The sequence below is a fragment of the Ostrea edulis genome, chromosome 9, assembly GCF_947568905.1.
Source record: "Ostrea edulis chromosome 9, xbOstEdul1.1, whole genome shotgun sequence".
Lineage (NCBI taxonomy): Eukaryota > Metazoa > Mollusca > Bivalvia > Ostreida > Ostreidae > Ostrea > Ostrea edulis.
This window is the reverse complement of record NC_079172.1, coordinates 15,554,106-15,577,827: the sequence shown is the minus strand read 5'-3', so window position 1 is coordinate 15,577,827 and position 23,722 is coordinate 15,554,106. Positions and strand designations below refer to the sequence as shown.

General features: G+C 32.8%; 2 protein-coding genes across 3 annotated transcripts in view; one reads left to right on the top strand and one right to left on the bottom strand.

Moving 5' to 3' along the window:
- Positions 1–7,959, bottom strand: part of LOC125658053 (tyrosine-protein kinase HTK16-like) — a 34,209-nt gene extending 26,250 nt beyond the window's left edge. Inside the window, exons 1-2 of the mRNA XM_048889109.2 lie at positions 7,610–7,959; positions 516–695 (exon numbers count right to left, since the gene is read on the bottom strand). Of these exons, the coding sequence (XP_048745066.2) occupies positions 516–695; positions 7,610–7,820 (391 nt within the window). The 5' untranslated portion in view covers positions 7,821–7,959. The remainder of the gene's footprint in view (positions 1–515; positions 696–7,609) is intronic.
- Positions 7,960–9,242: 1,283 nt separating this feature from the next.
- LOC125659004 (thioredoxin reductase-like selenoprotein T) lies at positions 9,243–18,774 on the top strand. 2 transcript variants are annotated; one of them, XM_048890485.2, is made up of 5 exons: positions 9,243–9,435; positions 12,068–12,305; positions 13,307–13,394; positions 13,656–13,781; positions 17,193–18,774. In XM_048890485.2, the coding sequence occupies exons 1-4, from the start codon at positions 9,269–9,271 to the stop codon at positions 13,760–13,762; spliced, it is 600 nt and encodes a 199-aa protein (XP_048746442.2). In that variant the 5' UTR covers positions 9,243–9,268; the 3' UTR covers positions 13,763–13,781; positions 17,193–18,774. The 2 variants fall into 2 exon arrangements, with proteins under 2 accessions (XP_048746442.2, XP_056004616.1); XM_056148641.1 differs by lacking the exon at positions 17,193–18,774 and having other exon boundaries at positions 9,253–9,435; positions 13,656–13,907.
- Positions 18,775–23,722: the final 4,948 nt, after the last annotated feature.

Genomic DNA, 23,722 nt, shown 5'->3' with positions numbered 1-23,722 from the left:
AACTTGTTTACGAATCTCCGGGAACCGCCTAAATATAGCCATCATTGTCTGTATAGTGCAATCTGACTGGCTGATAATTTTCATGAAAATTCCAAGCGAAGGTCATGCGGGCGTGACCCCTTATGGGGTTAAGTCAGCTAGATCCTATTGTAGTGAGTGTGAGCGTATCTTAGGATCTGATTTTAATTAGATTGGAAAATACTGATATAAGAATATTTTAGTAAGACTAAGTTCAGAATTTCATAACAACCTTAAAATTAAAAAAAAGCTAATTGCATTAATGATTAATCAGTTTTACAGCTATATAGACCCTACATACCCACTATATGTACGTATATATAATCACCATAATTGCCATTTACAGACACAAGTGTATCATATATTATACTATTGCTATGCCATTTTATTTACTATCATTATCATAATTACAGTTTTACACAATTCATGGATAATAACCATTACATGTTGATGTGTTCTGTAAATTATACTCAGTCTGATGATTCTGAGTTACCGACCTTGAGTGGTTGGGCCTTCATCCAACTTGTAATGCCCATCAAACACTTCTTTGATTTGGAAATGGAACACTTTAGCATCATGAGTAACAGAAACAACAAAATCTTTGTCAGAGCTGGTGCTGTCCCTAATCAAATACAATCCGTTACTCCCGGCTAGCTCCCCCTGTAAACTGGCCAGTCCTACAAAGTCAACATCAAATATCAAAGATCAAGGATATGATGTACATGTGAGTAAATCATTACTACGTTAGTATCCCAAGACTCAATCCTACTAAGTCAACGACAAATATCAAAGATCAATCTATATTTAGAATTAGCTGTTTTGAATTTGCTAGCAGCAACGGATTGAAAACAGCTAATTTTGATTAGATTAATCATGGATGTGATCTACGTACGTGACTGAATTATTACATTTATTAGTATCCTAAAACTCGGATCACATGGAGCTTTTGATGTACGTGTCTCCTTTAATCTGATGATCTGCATCTAGCTATCAACAAGATGTGCACTCCAAATCTAATTTAATTGATTCAATTTAATTTCCGTAGTAATGATAAATTTATTATGTAAATATAATTATACATGTACACTGTACCTATACTTAATTAAAACTGAAGGTTAGATGATAACAGATAAATCATTAATTAGAAAGAAATTAACAAATATAAAGTGAATTTATTTAAGAGTATATATGCATGCGTGTTTTGGCATTCACCATTCAGTAAAAACCAGTCGTCTGCATTCCAAAAGCAAGACACATGTAAACATGGTGATGAGCAGACATTTTAGTTTTTCTTGAACTGTATTCAAAGCAATTGATGTAATCTGTTAACATGAAACTAAATACTTGAAATATTTATTCCAAATAGATTTGGAATACCCCTACCATCTCATCTTTTTCGTCAGCAAAAAACAATATGTATAGGCTGTTTTGGAAACTGCAATGATGTCACAGTGCATATAACCTGATTCGTACAATGTAGCTATATAATAAAACGATTGACTGTATATTTCTGAGCCGTAGTAAAATAGAAATAAAGTTCTTGTTTTCGTGTATTGTTGCAGGACATTAACCTCTGAGGTCGAGAAACGTTTTAAAATATAATTCAATATCACCAAGGAGGTTATCCTGCAACATACACAAAACACTATCATTATTTCTTATTAGATATACATAACAGTAAATGTACTAAAAAGAAATAAGGTTAGAGGAAACAGTATTACTGCATATAACACTTAAATTATACAGATGTACAATTGTATTGGGTTATGATACTGACTATAGCTACATGTAAAAATTATATCTATAAGTATTTGCAGGTGCATAATCATGTATTGCACTATATGACCTAGATCAATGACTGACTTAATAGACAAAGACACTTCACCTTTTAATACCCCCTTCACATACCTAGAAAACTAAGGTCTATATTTCAGATTTGATCAAATAGATCTATAATTCAAAATGCCCCAGTATGTCAAAGTCTTATTGAAGTCAGACCTTTAAAGTATTGAACATGCTGGCTATACAATTTTCTCTAGCCATCAAAAAGATGGTAAATACATTCTAAAAATTCCCTAAATTTGTTTACTTAAAGTGAAATAAATAATCAGTAATCTGCGATTGAGGAAATTTTTCATTAATTCATAAAGGACAATTTTACCCTAATAATCACCATGCGATAAGAATAGCATGACTTCCTGTTACTAAAAACAGTAGAAAATCTGCCTGCATACACTTTTCAGCTTATAATATAATACCCTGGATTTTTATGGCAATGGAATTGGGTCATAAAATACACTCCAATGAGGATGTACAATACTATTGAGATAAAGCAAAAATAAACAAAATGATGTACATATCTAAGTTCCAGCTGTGCATTGAATCCTGCAGTTTTGACACCGGGACCAAGAATTTAAAATAAAAGCATGGTCTACAACATCTACAGCTGCATTATGTGTATATAATGAAATTGAGCATGGTATTAATTCAAGCACATGCACTAAGACCTACAAATTTAATTAAAGTTAATATATTTCCAAACTTTAAATGGACATAATCATATGAATCTTTTAAATCATTAGAGTTCATAGAATTAGAAATTCCTCTATTTATTTTATTTGTGTTATATTTCACTTGCTGCAACTGTCTGCAGTGTATAATAGAATAAAAATGCTAAAATTTATATACATGTATATGGAATTCTGAGTCCACTACAGTATTAAATTTGGATATGTGTGTACAGTGTATAATATACTTCTATATAAGAACAATGCTGAGAATGTGATCAAAGAGTATCCTACTAATAAATAGTATTTCTATAAAAATAATATTTGCCTTAATATTAGTAATTATGTTCTAGAAAGGATATATGATATGGCAAAGCATGATGCAATATTCAATTTGGTTATGCCAACATCAACATTCTTTGTCCATAGAAAATTTAGAGGCATTAATCCACTGCAGCTAGACCGCATTCTTTATTGCCTATTCCTCTCAATTTCTCTCATTCCTCCAGGTGTCTCCTTTTTCCTCCCCTCCCTCCTTCCACACCCAGGGGTCTTTTTAGGTCTTGTTATCAAGGGCCTGGGCCTTTGCAATTGGGTAAAAATAGCGACATTTGCTTCTTGATATTGGACAAATTGTTTCATACAAAGAAGTACAGGGGGGAGGGGGGAAGGGGGGGGGGGGGAACCAAACCAGTGTAATAAGGTATAATTGGAATCTTGCTGACTTTCAACTTGGTCAAAGTTTACCTCATTTAAATAAGCAGAGGCCAAAAAAAAAGTAAGCTTACTTTACAATTTTGAAGCATTTTGAAGGGGGGATGGGGGGTGTGTGTGTGCATGGGGTCAAGGCCACTTAGTAATCAGATTCTTGACCTTATATAGTCTTAGTGTATACCTTATTGTTGCTTAAACAACCAAAGGATATTGAGATAAAATGTCTCTTTTAGCCTCCAACAAAGCTCCCTAAACACGATCAAACCATGCAGGAGTTTTAATATAAACTTGTCCACAATCACTTGCATCCACTTCAAGAGCATATACCATTGCACTATTTGAGAGAGAAAGAGAAGAAATAACTAAATTGGAATCTAAACACATCTACATTGTCAAAAGCTTTAAGAATATACATACACGTATATATTCCACTTTAAGTCTTTCAATAACAATCACACCCAAAAGGAATTTAAAACTTTACTAGAGCCTGGTACGCACTGACATTAAGAAAACTTTCTGTTACATTAGCAATGCTTTTATAGGATTTAAAGAAGACAATAATGATTTCAGGTGAATAGGCTTATCCATGTAACCAAAGACGACAGATCTTCTAACCTGAATAACAAATCTAAATGGTGAAAAAATGGGAATTTCTTTTTTTTTTTCCATCAAACGTACATGTAGATGTATTTAATTGGAAATACTTATTTCTGGCTTAAAGGTTGGAGGCTATGCATTAAATCCACGGGAAAATCATCTATATCATACAGGGTTTTTTTCACAATGTAAATTCACAACAACAACAAAATATCATAAATTTCCAGAACAATCTTTTTTTTTTTTTGAGTGTCCACTAGCCATGAGCTAGCTCACATAAAAGCAACTCAGTACTTCGTAATGTCAGCTTTATATATCGTATGTCGATCAGCCCTTCATTGCAGAGCAATAGCATCATTCAAAAAATTTTCTTCGAAAACCAAGCTTTACAAGATATATAGAGCAGTAATGTGTTGCTTTATGGGATAGAATGCTGGGGAACAATGTAGAAAAATTCACATATCAACCCACTAATGCATAATGCAGATTATCCATTTTTTCTGCAATGTTTTCGACTTTCATCTCCCATTTAAACAAACCAAAGAAAACGTATTATCTAAATCAAACAAATATGCTGGAGTCATGGTTAGGGTATGTCAGCGGTAAAGATAAATGCAGTTCTGTGGCTCGATCACTCATATAAAAAAAAAAATGAAAAGTCAATTTATACAAACAAGGAACGTCGGAGTTAAGTTTGCAACTACAGGAAAGAAAAGGCGATAAAAGCAAAATGACTTGAAAGTGGTCACATGATAATAGAAAAGAGAGGAAGAGGAAGGTCAATAGATACAAGGAGAAGATTAAGCATCATTGCAGAAATGAAAGGGATGGGAAGACCTTAGGTGGAAATAGAGAAGGTTGCTAGTGACCGGAAAAAAAATGGAGAAGCTTAGTGCATGAGGGTCAGAAGTTAGGAAGCACATTCAGAAGTACATGTCACCAAAATGAGATTCCGCAAAATATAAAGTATCAACAGTACATTAATCTATTGCAAACACACCATATAGTCAGTAACAGTACATTATCTATAAACACTGCAGTAGTCATGCATTTGGGATAGAGAAATTTCTTGATGTATAAAACAAATAATGCAGACAGCTAGACTCATAACCCCAATAATTGGTAAAACTGATAAAATTCAAGAACAGTGAAGGTAAAATAACACACAGGACAGACCTCGGGACAACTATGTTGAGATTGTTTGTCATGGATAAGAGGGTTATAGTCATACTGAATGCTTTACATACCAACTAACATAAAAGATAAACATGAAAGTAATAGAGGAATTTTAAGTGTCCAAACTCTTATCCCAAGTAAAAAAAATTCTTTCCTTCCTCTATAAACTTCAAAATCAATGATATGTACATGCATGTTTTCACTGCGATAATTAGTCTAATTTTAAACAATTATTTCAAAGCTGATGCACTGATTTTTATTTTTTTTTACACATGAATATTGTGTTGTTTTACATTGAACTACATATAATTATTCTCCCCAGGCCTGTATTTAACCTCATTCATACAATCAGAATGCATCAAAGATTATATTTAATATAAAACACATCTTGTTACATGTACATGTACGTGGCTCAAATTTGAAAATTTGTGGATTTCATGGTTAGATCAAGACATTCATGGGTAACTACTCAACATCAATTTTGCCCTTGTGAGTAATTTTGGCTATTGACATAATATATCTATGTATTGTACATGTTGTAACAACAACTTGTTAGAAATCTCATCAGTGACAGTAAGATGTGAACAAACAACATTCCAGTGAAGACATGTGTAGTACAGTTCAAAGTAAGACAGTTCAAAGGCTCTGATTGGTAAATACACCTACCATTATCTATATTTTACTTTTTATTTTGATCTTGCTCTTTTATATCAACACAACCTAGTTATGATTGATTTTACCATACTTGTATCAAATGATATCATATTACCTTCTCTCTCTCTCTCTCTCTCTCTCTCTCTCTCTCTCTCTCTCTCTCTTTCACCACCCCTCTCTGTCTATCTCCACCAGTCTTTCTCTCTCCCCACTCCTCTTTTTTCTATCTCTCTCTCTCTTGCTTTAATGTATGTATGTGTATGCATTTGTACACTTATTTGTGACATTGGATCTGGATAAATTTGTCCCAAAAAAAGGACAGTTCAAAGGTATACCAAGAATCTGTGGCTAAATGATAGTTATAAGGCTAATACATTGTATCAGGGATTCTAAAGAGCTGTTGGGATATATTGTAATCATTTTTGGTAATTAAAAATTAACATATCACAATTATTTGTCAGCAATTCAAATTATGACAACTGCATGACCCAATGACTAGAAGAGTGGGGCATAAAGCCCCCAGAAGCCGACCCTTGGCTTTGTAGCAATAGATATACTGTATGGATGTTGTTTTTTACCTTCCTTATAATTAAAATGAATTGTAGTCATCTTTTAGATATTCATTCATATTATGAAAACCTCCTGACTTGGTGGTGTCTGGAGGAAGAAATCTCAGAAACCTCCTAGGTTTTAACAGATATATTGCTGCATTTTTAAGATTTCAAATTAAGGATCTTGATAATTATTTGACTTGTAATGTGTTTATGTACATTATTATAAGAATACATATTTAATACAACCATCCCCTACCCCCTTTTAGACCAAAAAGGTTATGGGACCTTGGTGTGGTTATGTCAACTTGTCAAGTATGAAAGGATTATTCTGTGACTAAGAATTCAAAAAGTGTAATAAATGTGCAAGACTTATCTTCTTACATACCAACATTTAATACACACATATAATTCAGACAAGCCTTGCAAGAGACAACAGCAAAACTTACATGTTGTATTAGAGAGAAGGTGAAGTGTGTCCAGTCTAGTAACACTAGGAAAATGATAAATTCACAATTTTTTTTACACAAAAAGCACACTTCTAAGATGTTTGTATCTGGTAGTTAATTACTTATTATTTGCATTAATTAACATTTCAAAGATTATCATATCTGGTACTTAAAGGGACTGGTTCACGTTTTTCGAAAGATATGTTTTTCATTTTTTATGTTAAAAATTAAAAATATAGCTCATTTAATGTTGACAACCAAAATTTGGACCGTCTGAATGCAAGGATAAGAGCAATATTTTAGCTTTGATTCTGTTTTATGTAAACAAAGACTCGAGTCATTTTATGTACACAAACAAACCAGTGAAACGTTAATTTTGTTATTTAAAGCATTTTCATTTTGAATAATCACAAATTTTAACTTTTAAATGACACATTTTACCTAAAGTATACTTGAGATGTGATATATATAATAAACTTGGCCAATATCCATTTATTTTGAAAACACCGTAATCAATAACGCACCTCAATCTTTGTTTTCAAAACAAATATTAAACTCTCTATAATGAGCCTCTGTCATGATGAATAAACTTAATTTTTTTGTGAAACCCTCTAAATATATTGGACTGTAGATTTTGATCATTTAAAGTGAAAAACAAAATTTTGAGGAAAATCGTGAATCAGTCCCTTTAATTTTAACTAGCATACTTACCATTGACGAATAATGCAATCTTAATATTGTGCAATGTTAAATGACATTTACCAGTTGTCAATCATAAGCAAAAACATGTTAAAAAGTAATGCAAAGAAATCACACCCTTCTTGCACAAAACAATCCTTTTGACATACGTGCAAAATCTACTGATTTGACATATATACACCAACCTTCTTAGGTTTCCACCATTGAACAGTTGAAGCAATGAAGGGTCACTTGTTTTGCTTACCTTCTCTTAAAATACTTTCTGCAGCCTCTCGTGGTATTTTTCCATGGTACCAGGAAATTCGGTCATCTTTGACCGCATTAATCTTTTTATCTTCCTCAAGAAGCTGGTCTATGTTCTGGTGTCTGAAGTTCTCTGTAACATTCAGGAATTCGCTCACGGGGTCGTTAGCGTACACAGAATCGTATCGCTCATCGTCATAACTTTCATCCATTATGCACTTGTCGATTGAGTGAGAAAAGCATGTGTAAAATCACGGCTTTGTCAATTTTCGTTTTATTTTACTTTTCCACTTCCTGGTTTCATGCCGTTTTGTTGTATCACGTGACTCAAATAGGATGTTAAATTGTAACTCGATCCCGATTAATATTAAATTTCCCTCTAAGTGTTCTGTGTTGTCCCCGTGCCACAAAAGAAAAGAAAGGGGTTACATTCATGTATTTAAAGTTAAAAATAGATAAATTACATGTCGTATATCAGTGTAATTCTACACACACACACACACCCCACATCATGCGCATAAAATTGATCTTATACTTAGGCCTAGTTATAACGTAGACTGTCCAAATCGTATGCATGCAGGGACTTTTTAAAAAAAAATAAAAAAAATAAATAAAGGTAAAATTTGACCATTTTCAAACATTTTGAAAGAGAAGAAAAGTAAATGGTAAAATAAAAATTGGAACATCCTGGTATTCCTAAAATTGAAAGCTATAATGGCATTATCTTCCCAAATCAAGGGTTTCTGATCATCAATTTCGTATAAATATTGCTCGCAATAATTAATTTAGAGCTCCGTATAAATAATTTGATGATCTCTTTAATTCAATTGAAGATATCTTTAATTATTTACAATGCTTTTGTATAAGGAATTAATGCACGTATCAATTCTTTCAAAGAGAGCAACAATTCAATTAAAGAGATCAAATTAATTAAACTGTGGATATGTTGAATTGAAGATATCTCTAGTCATGTAGTTGCTCTCTCGAAAAGAATTATTGCTACTGATGGCATTAATTCAATTGAAGAGAGCAATAATCAGTCGTGCATTAATTGAATTATCGCTTAAGTTCTGAACAATTGAATTGATATCAATTCATTAGCAGAGAGCAACATTCAATTCTAAATAGCGTGCTCTTCACATGAATAAAGCGGTGACCCTCCATATCAATCATTTGAGTTTATGTTAATTTGGCGCTCCATAGGAATGTAGCACTTGACTAGAGATACATGGGGCCCGGGTTCAAGTCCCGTTCTGGTCCGTTGCATTTTCTCTCTTCCTGTTACAATAACAATCAAAAGAATTTATTGTTGATTTAAATCATATGGTAATTACTATTACTGATAATACAATTAAGGTTGAATAATTGCACCTGTAATTTGCTTATGCCAGAGCCAGTCTTAATTTGGCCAACACCATGGGTGAAGTATCATGAAAATGAGCCGGTTTTATAACTTCTAGCGCATAAAATCCCATTAATCTATTATACTAGCAAATAAAAATGGGTATGTAAACATTTAAACATGCTTTGCAAATTTATGGGAAAGCTGGGCCAGACCCTCGATATCTCCCTAAAACAGCTGTTTAGGGCCGAAACATCTTTGGAAGCGAAACGTCCCGTTACCGTAAGTTATTCAATCTGTACTTCCGGTTAGCCAGTGATGGCTGACATGATGGGTCAGATACCGATGATTCTAGTGTTTTCGGCGTTGATTTTCCTTACATGGAGAGATTTAATTCACACTGAACAATCCCAAGACGTACAGAAGGACATCAAGGCGCCCAAATTGTCCAAATTTGCTGGGCCTACTCTTAAGTTTATGTTTTGGTGAGAATATTGTTCTCGATGCGACACATGATCATGATGACAATATTTACGTCATTATCATATATTACATGAAGAATTGTATGTGTTCAAATATAGACCTAGAAATATTTGTCATCTAATTTTATATCCAATTACTTTCTTATTTAATGATGACAGATTCCTTGGCTTGCCTTTTATAATTTATTTAAAATGATTGTTATGGTTTTTGACCTTTGTCCAATACTCGTCAACTCAGTACGTAAAGGTCATAGGAGACGATTTTTCATGAAAGAAAGAAGTTTATTTTGCACGAAAATGTATTCTTCTTTAATTGCTTCAGAAAAAACCTCTTCAAATATTGCTGTGGTGTGAATAATTTCTGTGGAAACGAGGGGGTTTATATTTATATTCAGTCTTTCATATCCCCGGGATATAAATAACCAAATATAGATGACCCCCTCGTGTCCACAGAAAATATACAGCAGGATACTTTTGATTTGGTATATAAGGGGCGTTAACAGAGGCTCTAAATTGTTGGAGTACCCCCTTGCGTGGTGACCTAAAAAAAGACCAGCGTGATGCAAAAGTGTATATATTTGTTAAAATACTAACAACTGTGAATTTTAGCCATCTAAATGTTTCACTGAGCTTGCAATTAAATGCAGTGTTCGAAATTAACCAGACCGAGTCTATATCAAATAACACCAGTCTATGCCAATTGTAATTGGGGTGGACCAAATTGTCTATGCCGATTTTCTAGGTTTAAAGCAATAGATATATACCAAAAGTCAGAACTGTCTACGTCTGATACACGTTATGAGGAAAGGGGGACATTGTTATGAAATGGAAAGAAAATATACTTTTTAAGTATATTAGAAAGTAAATAACAATGTTTTAGATTTGTGTTGGTTTTTTTTTTCAATGTTGCAGCCAATTTGATAGGTCTATGTCATCTTGTTTTGGCATTGACCCGTGGTCTATACCAAGTTTTAAACCAATTTCGAACACTTTAAATGAAATGTATGAAGTGAGAAGGGTGTTTCAATGTACATATGTCCAAATGATCCAACATTCAGAAAGATTTGGGTGCGAAATCTACACCAAGATTAGGCTAAGACTGCAACGGGTACCTGAAATAATGGAAAGCCATGGGTCGCGTTGTTCAAGTCTGGTTTGGTTCCATTTTTCCGTATTTCAATTTAGGTCCAGTTTTTATGATACAATCATTATTAATCCGTTTAAACAAAAATGGTGTCAAAATCCTAAATGTTGCTGTATTTTGATCAATTCTTAAATGATGGCATTTTGGACAAAACAATGACAGTATGTAAAATATGTCAGACACATTTAATTACAGTGATTTTTTTAAGACCCATTTTAGGTCCGAATATCGTTCCTTTCCCCTCCCAAAAGTTACCGATTTTTTCCCAATTTAACTTGTACTTTTCCCAATAGTAAAAAGTGGCAAAAAATAGTATTTGTTAAAAAAATAAGTTCAATGTGAATAGTTTATGTATGACATGACAAATATGCATAAATTCTAGATGATTTAGAAAGAACAGTAGAAAATAGTAAGAGCTTAAAGAAAAGAAAGTTAAATATGTAAAATAAAAGAAGAATGACATCAATTTGTGTTTAATTTTTTCCTGATATGATATATTTAGCATGTTTACAATAATGTCTATGTTTTCCCAATTTGATCAAAATGTTGACAATTTTTCCCCAATTCGAAAGCCACAGGACCCTTTTGAAAAATCAATTAAAATACGCCACAGAATCAACATTGTCAATGACAAAACATCGAAAGCATGGAATGGAAACGAGTAGTACCATGAATGTCGAGTCTAAACCAGAGTTCATGTCCGCAAGTAATTATTGTATGAAAATACAAAATTTAATAAATGTTTTTGATTTTAACTTAACGTACCGGTATATATATTAGATTTTTTAAAGTAGCTTTATAGACCCGAACTGAAATGGCAGAACCCAAATTAAAAAATCCTGAAACGATCTGACCTGAAAATATTTTAATCATGACATTGCTAACCAAGATCATTTCAAAATCACAAAGAACTGGAAGTTGTGGGACAATCTTCCAGAAACTGATAGTGGGGATCAGTTTCGTAATGTATACACCCCATTTTGGCAAAAATAGTGTGTATAAGAAATTAAATATTCGATCAGATGCAGTTCCAAATATTTTCGACTATGGACCTACTGCAATCATGGCAAAGATGGAGAAATCCTCCAAGTTGTCTCAATTCAATAATTTTCTTTTTGATTCCATAATATACAAAGAATATCTGTTATGGAGATATCTGTCATTAAAGTTAATATATGTTAATTCTTTCAATTTGTTTATTGCTATAATTTGCAATTTAAAAGAAAAGTAAAAGTATTCCCATACAGGAGGGGTCAGTTTTCAACAATGCTGGTACCCCACAATTTCTGATTGTTCCATGCTCGTTATGTAAACGCATTGATACCTATTAGAAAGCCCAGGAAATGTTTTTTAACTAAATCAAATCAAAATTTATCCAATATGAATCGTACATGAAATCAAAGACCCTGAAATGTAATTCAGCAACATCAGGATTTATCTTTTCACCCTTACAATTTCATGTAATTGTAATGAGATTATTTTGTTTTTCAGCTACTCCTGAGGGTACAGAAAGGTCTTTGACCAATATGCCCATCTTCTTCATGAGCGATTTCCGGTGCTTGACATCCAGGGTGATAATTACCCACCACCTTCGGGTCGCGCCGCAGTCGCTCAATTTCTCAGCATCTTTAAACTGGTTCTCATCGTTATGGTTGTCAGTGGACAAAACCCATTCCCTCATTTAAATATGGATACACCCAGTATATTCAACTGGGCTACAGAAAACAAGGTGAGCTGAATAATCATAGCCATTATAACAAGAAAAAAATGTATGAAATAGATAAGCACCAGTTATGAATCATCATAGCCATTATAACAAGGAAAAATGTATGAAATAGATAAGCACCAACTATGAATCATCATAACCATTATAACAAGGAAAAATGTATGAAATCGATAAGCACCAGCTATGAATCATCATAACCATTATAACAAGGGAAAATGTATGAAATCGATAAGCACCAGTTATGAATTATCATAGCCATTATAACAAGGGAAAATGTATGAAATAGATGAATTATCATAGCCATTATAACAAGGGAAAATGTATGAAATAGTTAAGCACCAGCTATGAATTATCATAGTCATTATAACAAGGAAAAATGTATGAAATAGATGAATTATCATAGCCATTATAACAAGGGAAAATGTATGAAATAGATAAGCACCAGCTATGAATTATCATAGCCATTATAACAAGGGAAAATGTATGAAATAGATAAGCACCAAGTGAATGTAAAGGTTCTGGAACCATTCTTCAAGAGATTATGATATTTTAATTATGAAATAGTTTAAGATCTGATATGTTTTTATTATTGGCTGTCACCCCCCCCCCCCCTTTCCAAAGTTAGACTGAATATCTGACCCATTCCCAGTGACCAAAAAGACTTTTTAAAGTGACACATTTTCCTCATTTTAGGTGCCAAAATTTTGTAATTGCATTTAGAAATTGAAAATATGTTGTTGGGGAGGGGGATCAAAATATAAATGAAAAAATCATTTGGTTTGTTATGGTTATGTTTTAAACTGGATACAAAAGACAGTAAACTCAAATTTTCCAATTTTTCCACACTAAAAAAAACCCCAATGAATTCCCCAGTTAAAGGGGACTCAGTCCCTGTACCAAACAGTTCAATGACAGTCCTGTTATTTATAATATTGATGTAAATATATTCATGTTTGGAATGTCGCTACAACCTGTTTTGTAAAGTACTCCTTTGGGTTTTTCAGATTTATGCTTGTCTCATGATATTTTTCATCAGTAATGCTATTGAAGGACAGATGATCTCCACAGGGGCTTTCGAAGTCACATTTAATGGTACATGTATTAGCTAATAGCTATTGAAGATCATTACAGTTAACGCACTATTAACTACCGTATTAAGAAATCTTCGCTACTCAATTTTGCTATTTCATCTATTAAAGTTACCTACATGTATTACAGATTATAGAATGTTAAGTGAATCTCATCAAAATCATTCACAAAATTCGCTAACAGATGTTTTCACTGTCAGAATTTTTTTAATTTTTTTTTTCAGTTTTATACCTCTATATATTATGAAATTGTTTAATCCTCTAGATGTCCCGGTGTGGTCAAAATTAGAAACAGGAAGAATTCCCCAACCTAACGAGATGTTTCAAATCATTGAAAACCACATGCGTTTATATACCAATCCAGTGCAATAGTGAAGAACAGACATGTAAGGTATGTGAAGACAAAGGGAATTAACTCCCCTCATAATTACATGTAGCAGTAGTGCGAGTCTGTCAGCATGGTCAGTCTGAAACGAATATCTCAAAACTGACTCATTTTACACTCCTGGATAATGAATTCTAGTAAAGGAAAGATCATCTTTTGCTAACCAAGGGTTCCAATCCGCTTCTCTCCATTTCATTCTCCTTGACAGAATTAGTCATTTTATTTCCTTGGTAAACTGATTATTAGTATATGTGCAGAGATTTTTCCACACCAATCAAACTGTGTAAACCATGTTTAAGGTAATAGAAACATACACACTCACAATGGAGATGGAAACTTTTTTGATGTGTCATAAACATCTGCCTTTGAAGACCAGTAGAACACACTTGTTTAGAATTTTCAAATTTCTTACATTTCTCTGACAACAATGGAGCTATCACAAGTGTAAGAGGATCTGCAAGGGAGGCTGAGCTTTCATAGGTTAGGGAGTTACCACTTTATATCCCTGTGCCAACAACTGGGGAACATTAAGTGGCAAGAAATGAAATATACAGCATTCGTGATGTTCATCTGTCACAGTCAAAACATTTGACATCACAATGCAATGGATGGATGCTAACTCAACAAAGATTGAAAAGATATATGCAGTCAAAACATTTCATGTCACTGGGCATCTTAGAAGCTTTTTGCCGTGCATGAGTGGATACATTTTTCAGCACAGACTGGGGATTTTTAAATTGAAAGCGTATGTGTTGAAATTTAATTTAGTGGGTTTTTTTCTTTCTTTTAGTTAATGTTTATTATATATACAATATACACATATAATTTAATGCAGTCTTATTCTTAATGATGAAATCACTGCTAGTTCTTGCAATCAACATTAATATGCATGAGAAATGGGGACACCTTTTTTCGTAAATCAAATTCCATATACACATACAGCTATTTCTTGAAATGTTAACTATGGGTCACATGCATGGTTAAGTTAAATTTTACATAAATATTTTTTCGGGCCTATTACCTGCTCATTGCTCTGTGATCCGCTGGATAGATTATAGAAATTGAAGTAACTCTTCATTCATTCATTCAATACTTTTTTCCTCCTTACAGAGAGTACATCAATTAGAAATACATACATGTGCAATGTATACTACAATAATGATTAATCATACAAGAAGAAGAAAGGAAAAAACATTACATAATCACTACAATAATGAATTAATCATACAAGAAGAAGAAAGGAAAAAACATTACATAATTTATGTAAATGAATTAAAAAAGAAAAGAAAATGTGATGTACAAGGAACTTGGTGTAGTGCTAACTTTTACCTTAGTTTGCATATGCTTCTTTAGTTTGTATATGGCAAATACTTTTATTAAATAATTCCCACCCAAGTAGCAGTTGTTTTTCCTCCTGCTCTGATAGTGGATAGATTGGGGCTTTTAATTACCTAACATATATAAGTGGATTGAAAATCGACTTAGAGATTGAATTTCAATCCAATGTTTTCTAGGGAGTCCATGCTGAAAATGTTCTCGCTCGTGCACTTCGATAAGCTTAGATCTCTTCAATCAATGTCATGCGTGTTTGAATTAGATTTTTAAAAAGTTGATTTTGCATAAATATTTTGCACCTGAAGTGGAAGCTAAATGTTGATTGAAATCAGGAACTGCAGTTCTCGCGGGCCTATTACCCGCTCATTGATTGATGGTCAGCTAGATGGATTATCAAAATTGAACTAATAATTATATTCCCCTTGGTGATATCTTCTAGACCTCATACTTTTGTTTTGAATACATTTTACCAATTGTTTAACATTATAATTCATTAATACAATAAGAATAAAACTATAAGTGATTGACAATCAATTTAGAAGTTGGAATTTCAATCTAATGTTTTCAAGGGAGTCCGTGCTGAAAAATGTTCCCACCCATGCATGGCGATAAGCTTAGATCTTTTCAATTCGCGTTGAGTTAGCATCTGCGCTTTGCATTGTAACATCAAATGTTTTGACTGTAACAGATGAACATCATGAATGCTGTATATTCCATTTCTTGTCACTTAATGTTCCCCGGTCTTAATTGGCTTTTTTTCTTCTGAATCTGTATGAACATATATGGAACAGTCATGAACTTGTATAATAGTAGATGTATTCTCATTGGTGGAAAACAAATTTTACCTAGAACATGTATTCTCACTTGTAGAAAACCAATGTATGTATTTAAAATATATACATTTACCAATATTTGTCAGTAATGAATCTTTTGCTCTTTCATGTACTAAAGCACTGACCTTTTGAACTTGCTATTAAAACCTATTTATTACAAAATATGGTTGAACTTCAGTATGTTGAACACTGATACCTCGAATACCATGGATATATCAAAGTGATTCGGAAGTTCAAACACTTATTCTTAAGTATTTTACCCTTGATATTTCGTATTCTCAGATATCTCGAATTTCTTTTCTTGGTCCTATCGAGAAAACAAGGTTTGCCTGTATAAATGTAGAGTATAGATGTCTTGGTTATATTTGTGTTGTGGGGGTATACAGACAACGAGAACATGAGATAATTTGTGTTTACTTTACGGATTATACAAAACCCCATGCTTCTAGTTTTTATATATCTCCATGATACAAACAATCTAGACATTCATTTCTGAATTAAAGTCAATTATCCGATAGTAGGCAGTGCACTGCAAGGAAGAAAAGCTGATAAAATCCACGAAAGGTGATCATGAGAGTAGCAAATCAGAACTGTAGGCTAGCGAAGATGAGATAAGACATGTGACATAAAACTGTAAATACACGGGGAAAATGTAATCCATATGTATATTTCAGTTTGATGTTGCTATTATAAGACATGTGACATAAAACTGTAAATACACGGGGAAAATGTAATCCATGTATATATTTCAGTTTGATGTCGCTATTACATGTATAAGCTATCCGTCCTTATTGGAAACTGTGAACAGACTTTGAATAAGCAAGTGTGAAATATGATGACAGTAGCAAGCCTTACACTGTTCTCCATAGCTCATTATGATATTTTTCAAGCATCGTAAGTTAAAAATGATATTCCACAAAATGATTTTCGATTGAATTTTTGAATGTTTATGTGTTGATATGTAATGTTAATGATATTCTCGGATCTGCCCCTTCTTTGATTGAATTTTTGAATTTTATGTGTTGATGTGTGATATTAATAATATTCCTGGATCCGCCCGTTTTTTCAATTTAAATTTATGGGTTGATATGTGATAATAATATTCCTGGATCCGCCCATTTTTGATTGAATTTTTAAATGTTTATGTGTTGATATGTGATGTTAATATTCCTGGATCCGCCCTTTTTTTGATTGAATTTTTGAATGTTTATGTGTTGATATATGTAATATTTTGTTGTGTTCATTTCAGTCTTCAAATACAAAACACTTGATTCAAGAACAGTAATAGAAGAACAGAGACTGAACCAATGAAAACCTTCATTACAAACAGCCTTGCTGCCGATGAAGAGTTGGATGACCAATCAGGAGCTGTCTTCTATTGTTGTCAACCAATCAGTGGAGATGTGTAATTTGATTTTCATGTCTGATCAAAGAAGTGTGATCAGTATTGTTTTGTTTAAGGAAAACAAACATAATTCTAAGTTTTCAGCTTTGTGCAAACCTGCACACATACTTGAAATTTGTTTGTTATGTCGACTATCAACATATTTAAATAACTTGTAATGCAGAGTGAAAAATTTGAAAATACAATGTATAGATAGATTTCATTGTAGATATTGTGTATATAGTAAATAGAACATTTACTACAGGCATTGCATTCATATGATTTCTAAATAGAATTGGGTTCATTGTCCTTAAATCATTCTGAGGCTGAATTTTTATTTTTATTTTAAATGCTTGTTTTGTCTACACTGAAGAAAAGGAGTTGTGGAGTGAGTGCTTGATGTGTATATTGAAGTAGAATGGGGTGAATGAGTATTAAATTAAATGTTCAGAGTGGAAAAAAAAACAAGGCAGAGTCCAATCATGATGGATGTTTGAAAGTCACATTAAAATTTAGCATAGAAGAATTGTATTGTGAGATGTTAAATTCTTGGCTTTATATCTTTCTTAGTGCATGCCTGTCCTGTCTGTAGTTCATGTATCTTATTATCTGTATTTATGTTCTGAATATTTTTCTGTAAGCAGAGTTGATCAACTACAGTAAAACAAGTTTATAGCGAACATGTTTATAACGTTTGTGCTTACAGTGGATTGATTTGCATTTCCTGTAGTTTTTAAACATATGAACTTATTGGATTCAACAAATTATGTTTATAATTAATCAAAATTGTTTGTCCCGAGTACTTCACTATAAACATATTTTACTGTATTTATTTATTCAGAGAAATATCCATCTCTCAGAGTGTATTGAGTATTTCATGTGAATGCGTTTATGATTTTAACAGGTCCATGTAAAGACCGAAAATAATTTATTTTGATGATCTTTTTCTACAATGACTGAATAATGATATTATTAATATTTATGGAGTAAATCCTTAAAAACAGCCGGAAACTTAGAATATAACATTACTGGAAGTTCATGTATTGTGTTAAAAAGTGAAGAATTAGTCTTATTTGGGTAAGGTAGTACTGATATCTATTATATTTGATTAATAGAATTTAATTTATTGGATTTCAATATGCATGAATATTTAACATACATGTACAAAATGGAAATGCAAAAGAAATTGACAAGTTTAGTTATTTGGAAAAGTACTTGAAAACTATATATGCAATATAAAAACAAATTACATATTAAAACATGTGTTAAAATTTACATACTTTTTCTGTCGTGACTAGATTAACAATGTACATGTAAATATTCCATCTGTTCACCATTTTTACATTGTATATGAAAGTGCATTTTCTCTGATTGTATAGTACTACAGACTGATGATGCTGAAAGAACCAGTGAATGTTATCTCAATAAATAAATATCATTTTGTCAATTGTATTTTTCCCGTGGGGATCCGGGTTAGAAGAGGTCTTCCGTACCCCCTGCTTGTCGTGAGAGGCGACTACAAAGGGTGGTCCCTCAGATGAGACCGCAAAAACTGAGGTCCTGTGTCAATGGGATCATCTGAAAATTCTTTCAAAGAACCACGAGGTCAGAAATGCCAAAACTGATGTGATAGATTTTGATAATTTGCACGAAGGCTTAAGGACATGGGATGCAACAACAACCCCACCCCCAAATATTGTTATAAATTTTTTTATTCTGCATCATTCACAAATCTTAATTTGAAAATTCAATGGAAAAGAATTGCCTAAAAATTAAAATGCTTCAAAAACGTCTTTTCCTTGGTGCATTTCATGTACATTGTATAAATAAATGCTTTACTTTTTTTTTTAAAATTAAATCACAGAAATAGCAAAGTATATGAGATATACATTTGGGCCTACATCGAGCCTTTTCACACCGGCATATTGAATGGAGCGCATTGAAGTATATCGAGGTATATCATCTTGTGTACTTTTTGGGGGAAAAAATGAAAGATTTCTTCTGTTTATTTTTTAATATTGTTGATTAGCCTACATGTAGAGTAGATAAAGTGTACTCGTATATTGTAAGCAGTAGTTAGCCTATTTTAAAGGTTAAGGGTGTTTTAGTTTCAGTATGCTTAAGAATGGGGAAAAAACGGGGTGAACATAAATTATAAAAGAATATCGACATGTTGATAAGTGACTGTTTTGTCATAAATTAAACATCAAGAAACGTAAATCTTGTGGAATATATATTCTGAGAATAGTTACGAAGCAACAGTTGTGAAAATAATGTGTTCGTACCCTCATGCAGTGCAGGAAAAAAGGGATGTTCCAAGAAACAGGAAAGTAATGGGACATCAGAGGTAAAATCAAAGTCTACATCACAAAATGTTTATTGTGAGCGATTCGATTTATGTAATTGAATATTTGTGAGTTTTCAAAATATAACGGAGAAGAATGTCTAACCATGATATATATATGCATATCCAATGGTTGACTTGCTTTGAGTAAAAAAAAAAAATCGGCGTTAAAAGCATGCTGGCTTGAAGCGTGACAATTCCTACCCTCATACATTTTCAGAAATGAAATTTATTTCATATATTTATAGTCTACTTGAATTTCTATTTGAATTCTCAACTGTTAAAATAGACACATATATTGTACATGTACTTTATGTCAAATAGTTTTGTATTCATACGCGCATTGTTTACATGTAACAACTGCAGCGGATTCGTGGGTCATAATTTAAATTACAATTTGCAGTGATATCAAAGGCAAAAAAATTGGGAATATAAATATAAGAATATACATATATGAACAGAATTCATGTACATGTATTTGTCAAAAAATTTAAACAATAAGGCTATAGATAACTACATCTTTTGAAGTATTTCCCGCCGTTGACTTTTATGCATATGTTGAATTGGTATATCTTAACAAACATGTAAACTATGCTATTCACGAAATTGCACTTCTGAAGTATCAATGAGCACATTTTTTATAATTTAAAAAGTTACAAGTATTTAAAATGAATCATTTCATGTTCATGTGGTCTGTTTCATCACAGTTTTGCTGTCTAAAAAATATATAATGTATATGTACTTTTTAGCGTTTTGTGAAATTGCTTATACACATCTTGAACCAGTGCTAGCCACGCCCCTTAAAACAATTGCAAGTTCCTCGGCCCAGACTGACCGCGCATGCTCCTCGGCAGTCTCTGTCGAGAACCAGACAGAGGTTATAAAACTTTTACCGTACTCGTGCTCAAACTCAACCATGTTTGTTTTGAATACTACTCTGAGCAAGCTCCGAAACATACTCGAAAAATCTTGAGCATTTACTCCATTTGAGTATGAGAATGATTTTATAAAAAGTTTTATAACCTTCACTTTTGAGTATGAGTACTATTTAGATCACGGAGTTTGAGTATGAAAACGTGCTCGAAAAAGTTTTATAACCTCCAGGCCAGGGCGGAGTAGCAGACGGCAATGGTACAATGCCTTTCTCAACCACCGAGACATTTTAGAAGAAATAAAAAAGGGACAAAACGACTGGTGAATTGAAATTTTTTTGTTTAGTTACAATTGCCTCAATGGTCGTGAGGGCCCTGACAGATACTTTTTACAGGACCTATACAAATACAAAATCATTTTGATACAAAGCATGAAATCGGCTGCTAAAATTTTAAATATTCTAACTTATTTCCAAAGAAATACACGGAAATTGCAATAGGAAATATTCTGTTTAAAATGGAGACAGATTTAAAAAACAATTTGATTTGAATACTTTTTTTTTAAAAAGCATTATATTTATACTATAGGTTATGTAAGAGTACTTAAAGAGTTTCAAAATAAAATAATGAAATATCGGGTTATTTTAGGTTTCAATATTGGACGTGTCCGGTTAAAATTGTAGCAGAACTGAAAATAAATCATTCTCATAAAAAGATCCTAAACTTACAAGTGCTACATGACAACACGTACATGTTGAGGAAGTTCAGAGAAAGCGTCTAAAATAATACGGACGCCATGAACACAAGGAATCAGAAACGTTATCCAACGTGAATGGATGAAATTTAAAAACTGAAACATTATTTATTCCCAAATTAGATTACACCGGATTTAATTATCGAAATACAGTTAAATTAGAGACATTCCAGGGTTTTGCCCCCCCCCCCCCCCCCACCCCTCACCCGACCCCCATCAGGGTGAACTGGAAACCTAAAGGCGACCAACAGACACCTTGTCTTTAAGATTTTTTGTCATTCCCTCTAAATTCGTCCGTGCTTATAAAGCAATTTACATTGAAGGAGCTAATTAATATGAAAATACCATAATGAAGGTATGCAAATGAAGCAAACATTAAATTTAATATTATTAGATTTGAGTTTTAAAAGATTAGAGAAACCAAACATGAGTCAGAAATGTGCTTAATATGTCATACGGTTTATGAATAGAATGCAATGGAAAGGACCCCGTATCTATGCCACGTGTTGGTTGCGATATTAAGGAAGTTAGCTCCTCAGCTTTTGAGCACAACTGTACAGGATGCTATAACTTTGTATCTATTGGTTCAATACGGATCCCATTGGTCCAAATATATTATACATGTGTTACTTAACCCCATTCTCTCACCAGAGGGCGAAGAGCGCACGGAACTCTGGGTAGAGAATGACTTAACCCCAATCAGTCGGAAAATTTTGTGTGAATTCGAATTTTCAAAAGATTTGGTAGGGACTACATTTTGTGGAGAAAGGATTGTCTAATCAAAAAGTTCTAAATCTACATGGTTTTACAATTTGTTTTATCCAATATACAATGTACATGTATCGTCATATTTTATACCCCTATACTTGTATTTCAGTTTAATAATTTATGATACAAGTAGCTTAGACTTGGAACTAATTCAAGTGTTGTTTTTGGTTGATATATTTTTCCAAACAGAACACTGATTCTTTAAAAAGTCTATATTGATTTACTCAAAATTTTAAAAAATAATTCAGTATTTTGGGCAATAATTCAAAAATGTTATCTATAACCTCCCCTCCATTTTAAATTTTAAGACAAAACTTTGTAATTTATGTGTAGAAATTGACATTGCTACTAATATAATATTCTTTTAAACACTCAAATTCCATATCATGAATTTCATATATCAAGTGCAAAAAGGTCATTGTTTATAGCTGTATTGTTAGACGACATGAGTATGTTTTTATTTCATGTAATCATTGGTTTGTGTTGCTTATGTTGTGTTGACACTAACAGATAAATCAAGTGTAAACGCATAAATCTTGAGTACAATTTTAAGTGCAAAAAGGTCAAATTGAAAACATTTTAGATAGCTCATTAACAAGCACTATGACCCCAGTTTTTCTGTTTAATTTCCGAATTTTCCTTAAATGTTAAAAACAAAATACACTCTATCAAAAAGCTCCTTCCGTTTCTTTTCTCCCTTCACACCTTCCTCCACCCCACCCCCACCCCACCCCCCTATGCAGCGCCAAATTAATATAAACTAAATACATTGAAGATATCATCAATTCACTTGATGCGTGCAATAATTGAATTAAAGATCTCTTCAAATAAATACAGACATCTTCAAAAAATTATTGCGCTCATTAATTGAATTGTTGATCGCATTAATTCTTCCGCTTGAGAAAACCTAGTATCTACATACGGTAGATGAAATAAAACGGTATTGTGAATTATTTGTTTTGTCTCCGCTACCAAACATCAGAAATTCAAATCAATAACTTACGATTTTGGTACTAGGGTATTCGCTAGCGACATTCTGAAGAAATAATCTTCAAATCAGGCAGATGTTTTTGTATGAGAAATGAGTTGTCTTTATCATTACTAAGGACAAGGGACGTTACACAGCGGGGTTAAGGTGTCCCGAGTAAAATAACAAGTAATAACAGCATATTCATATGAAAGTAAAATTCTTTCAAGCGTCGCATATTTTTTGTAAAAATCGTTTGTCAATACATTAACAAACATCGTATCACGTGGGGGAAATCCTTTGCTTACCTATTACGTCGTCATACAAGTGACGTAGAGCTATTTTTATCCGCTAGACTTTTAGTTGTTTATCACCTCATTCCAGGTGAAAGATGCACTCAAATCATTTGCAGCTTGGGCTTGATATGTCGACATTGGTATGGTAAATTTAAAGAGTGATACGGATCGGTACAATATCCTCTCAAATATAGCAATTTCCATAATCTCAACTCAAATGTTGGGAATTTTCCACATTCACATCCAAATCGTATCTAAACGAGGCAAAATATTGTACCTTCCGTATCAAAATCCTAAATCTGCAACTAGTTACCTTTCTGAATATGCCTAGGTCGAAATGAAATATCGTCATCTTTCACCTGGAACGAGTCGATATGTACATGCGTTGGTTTTC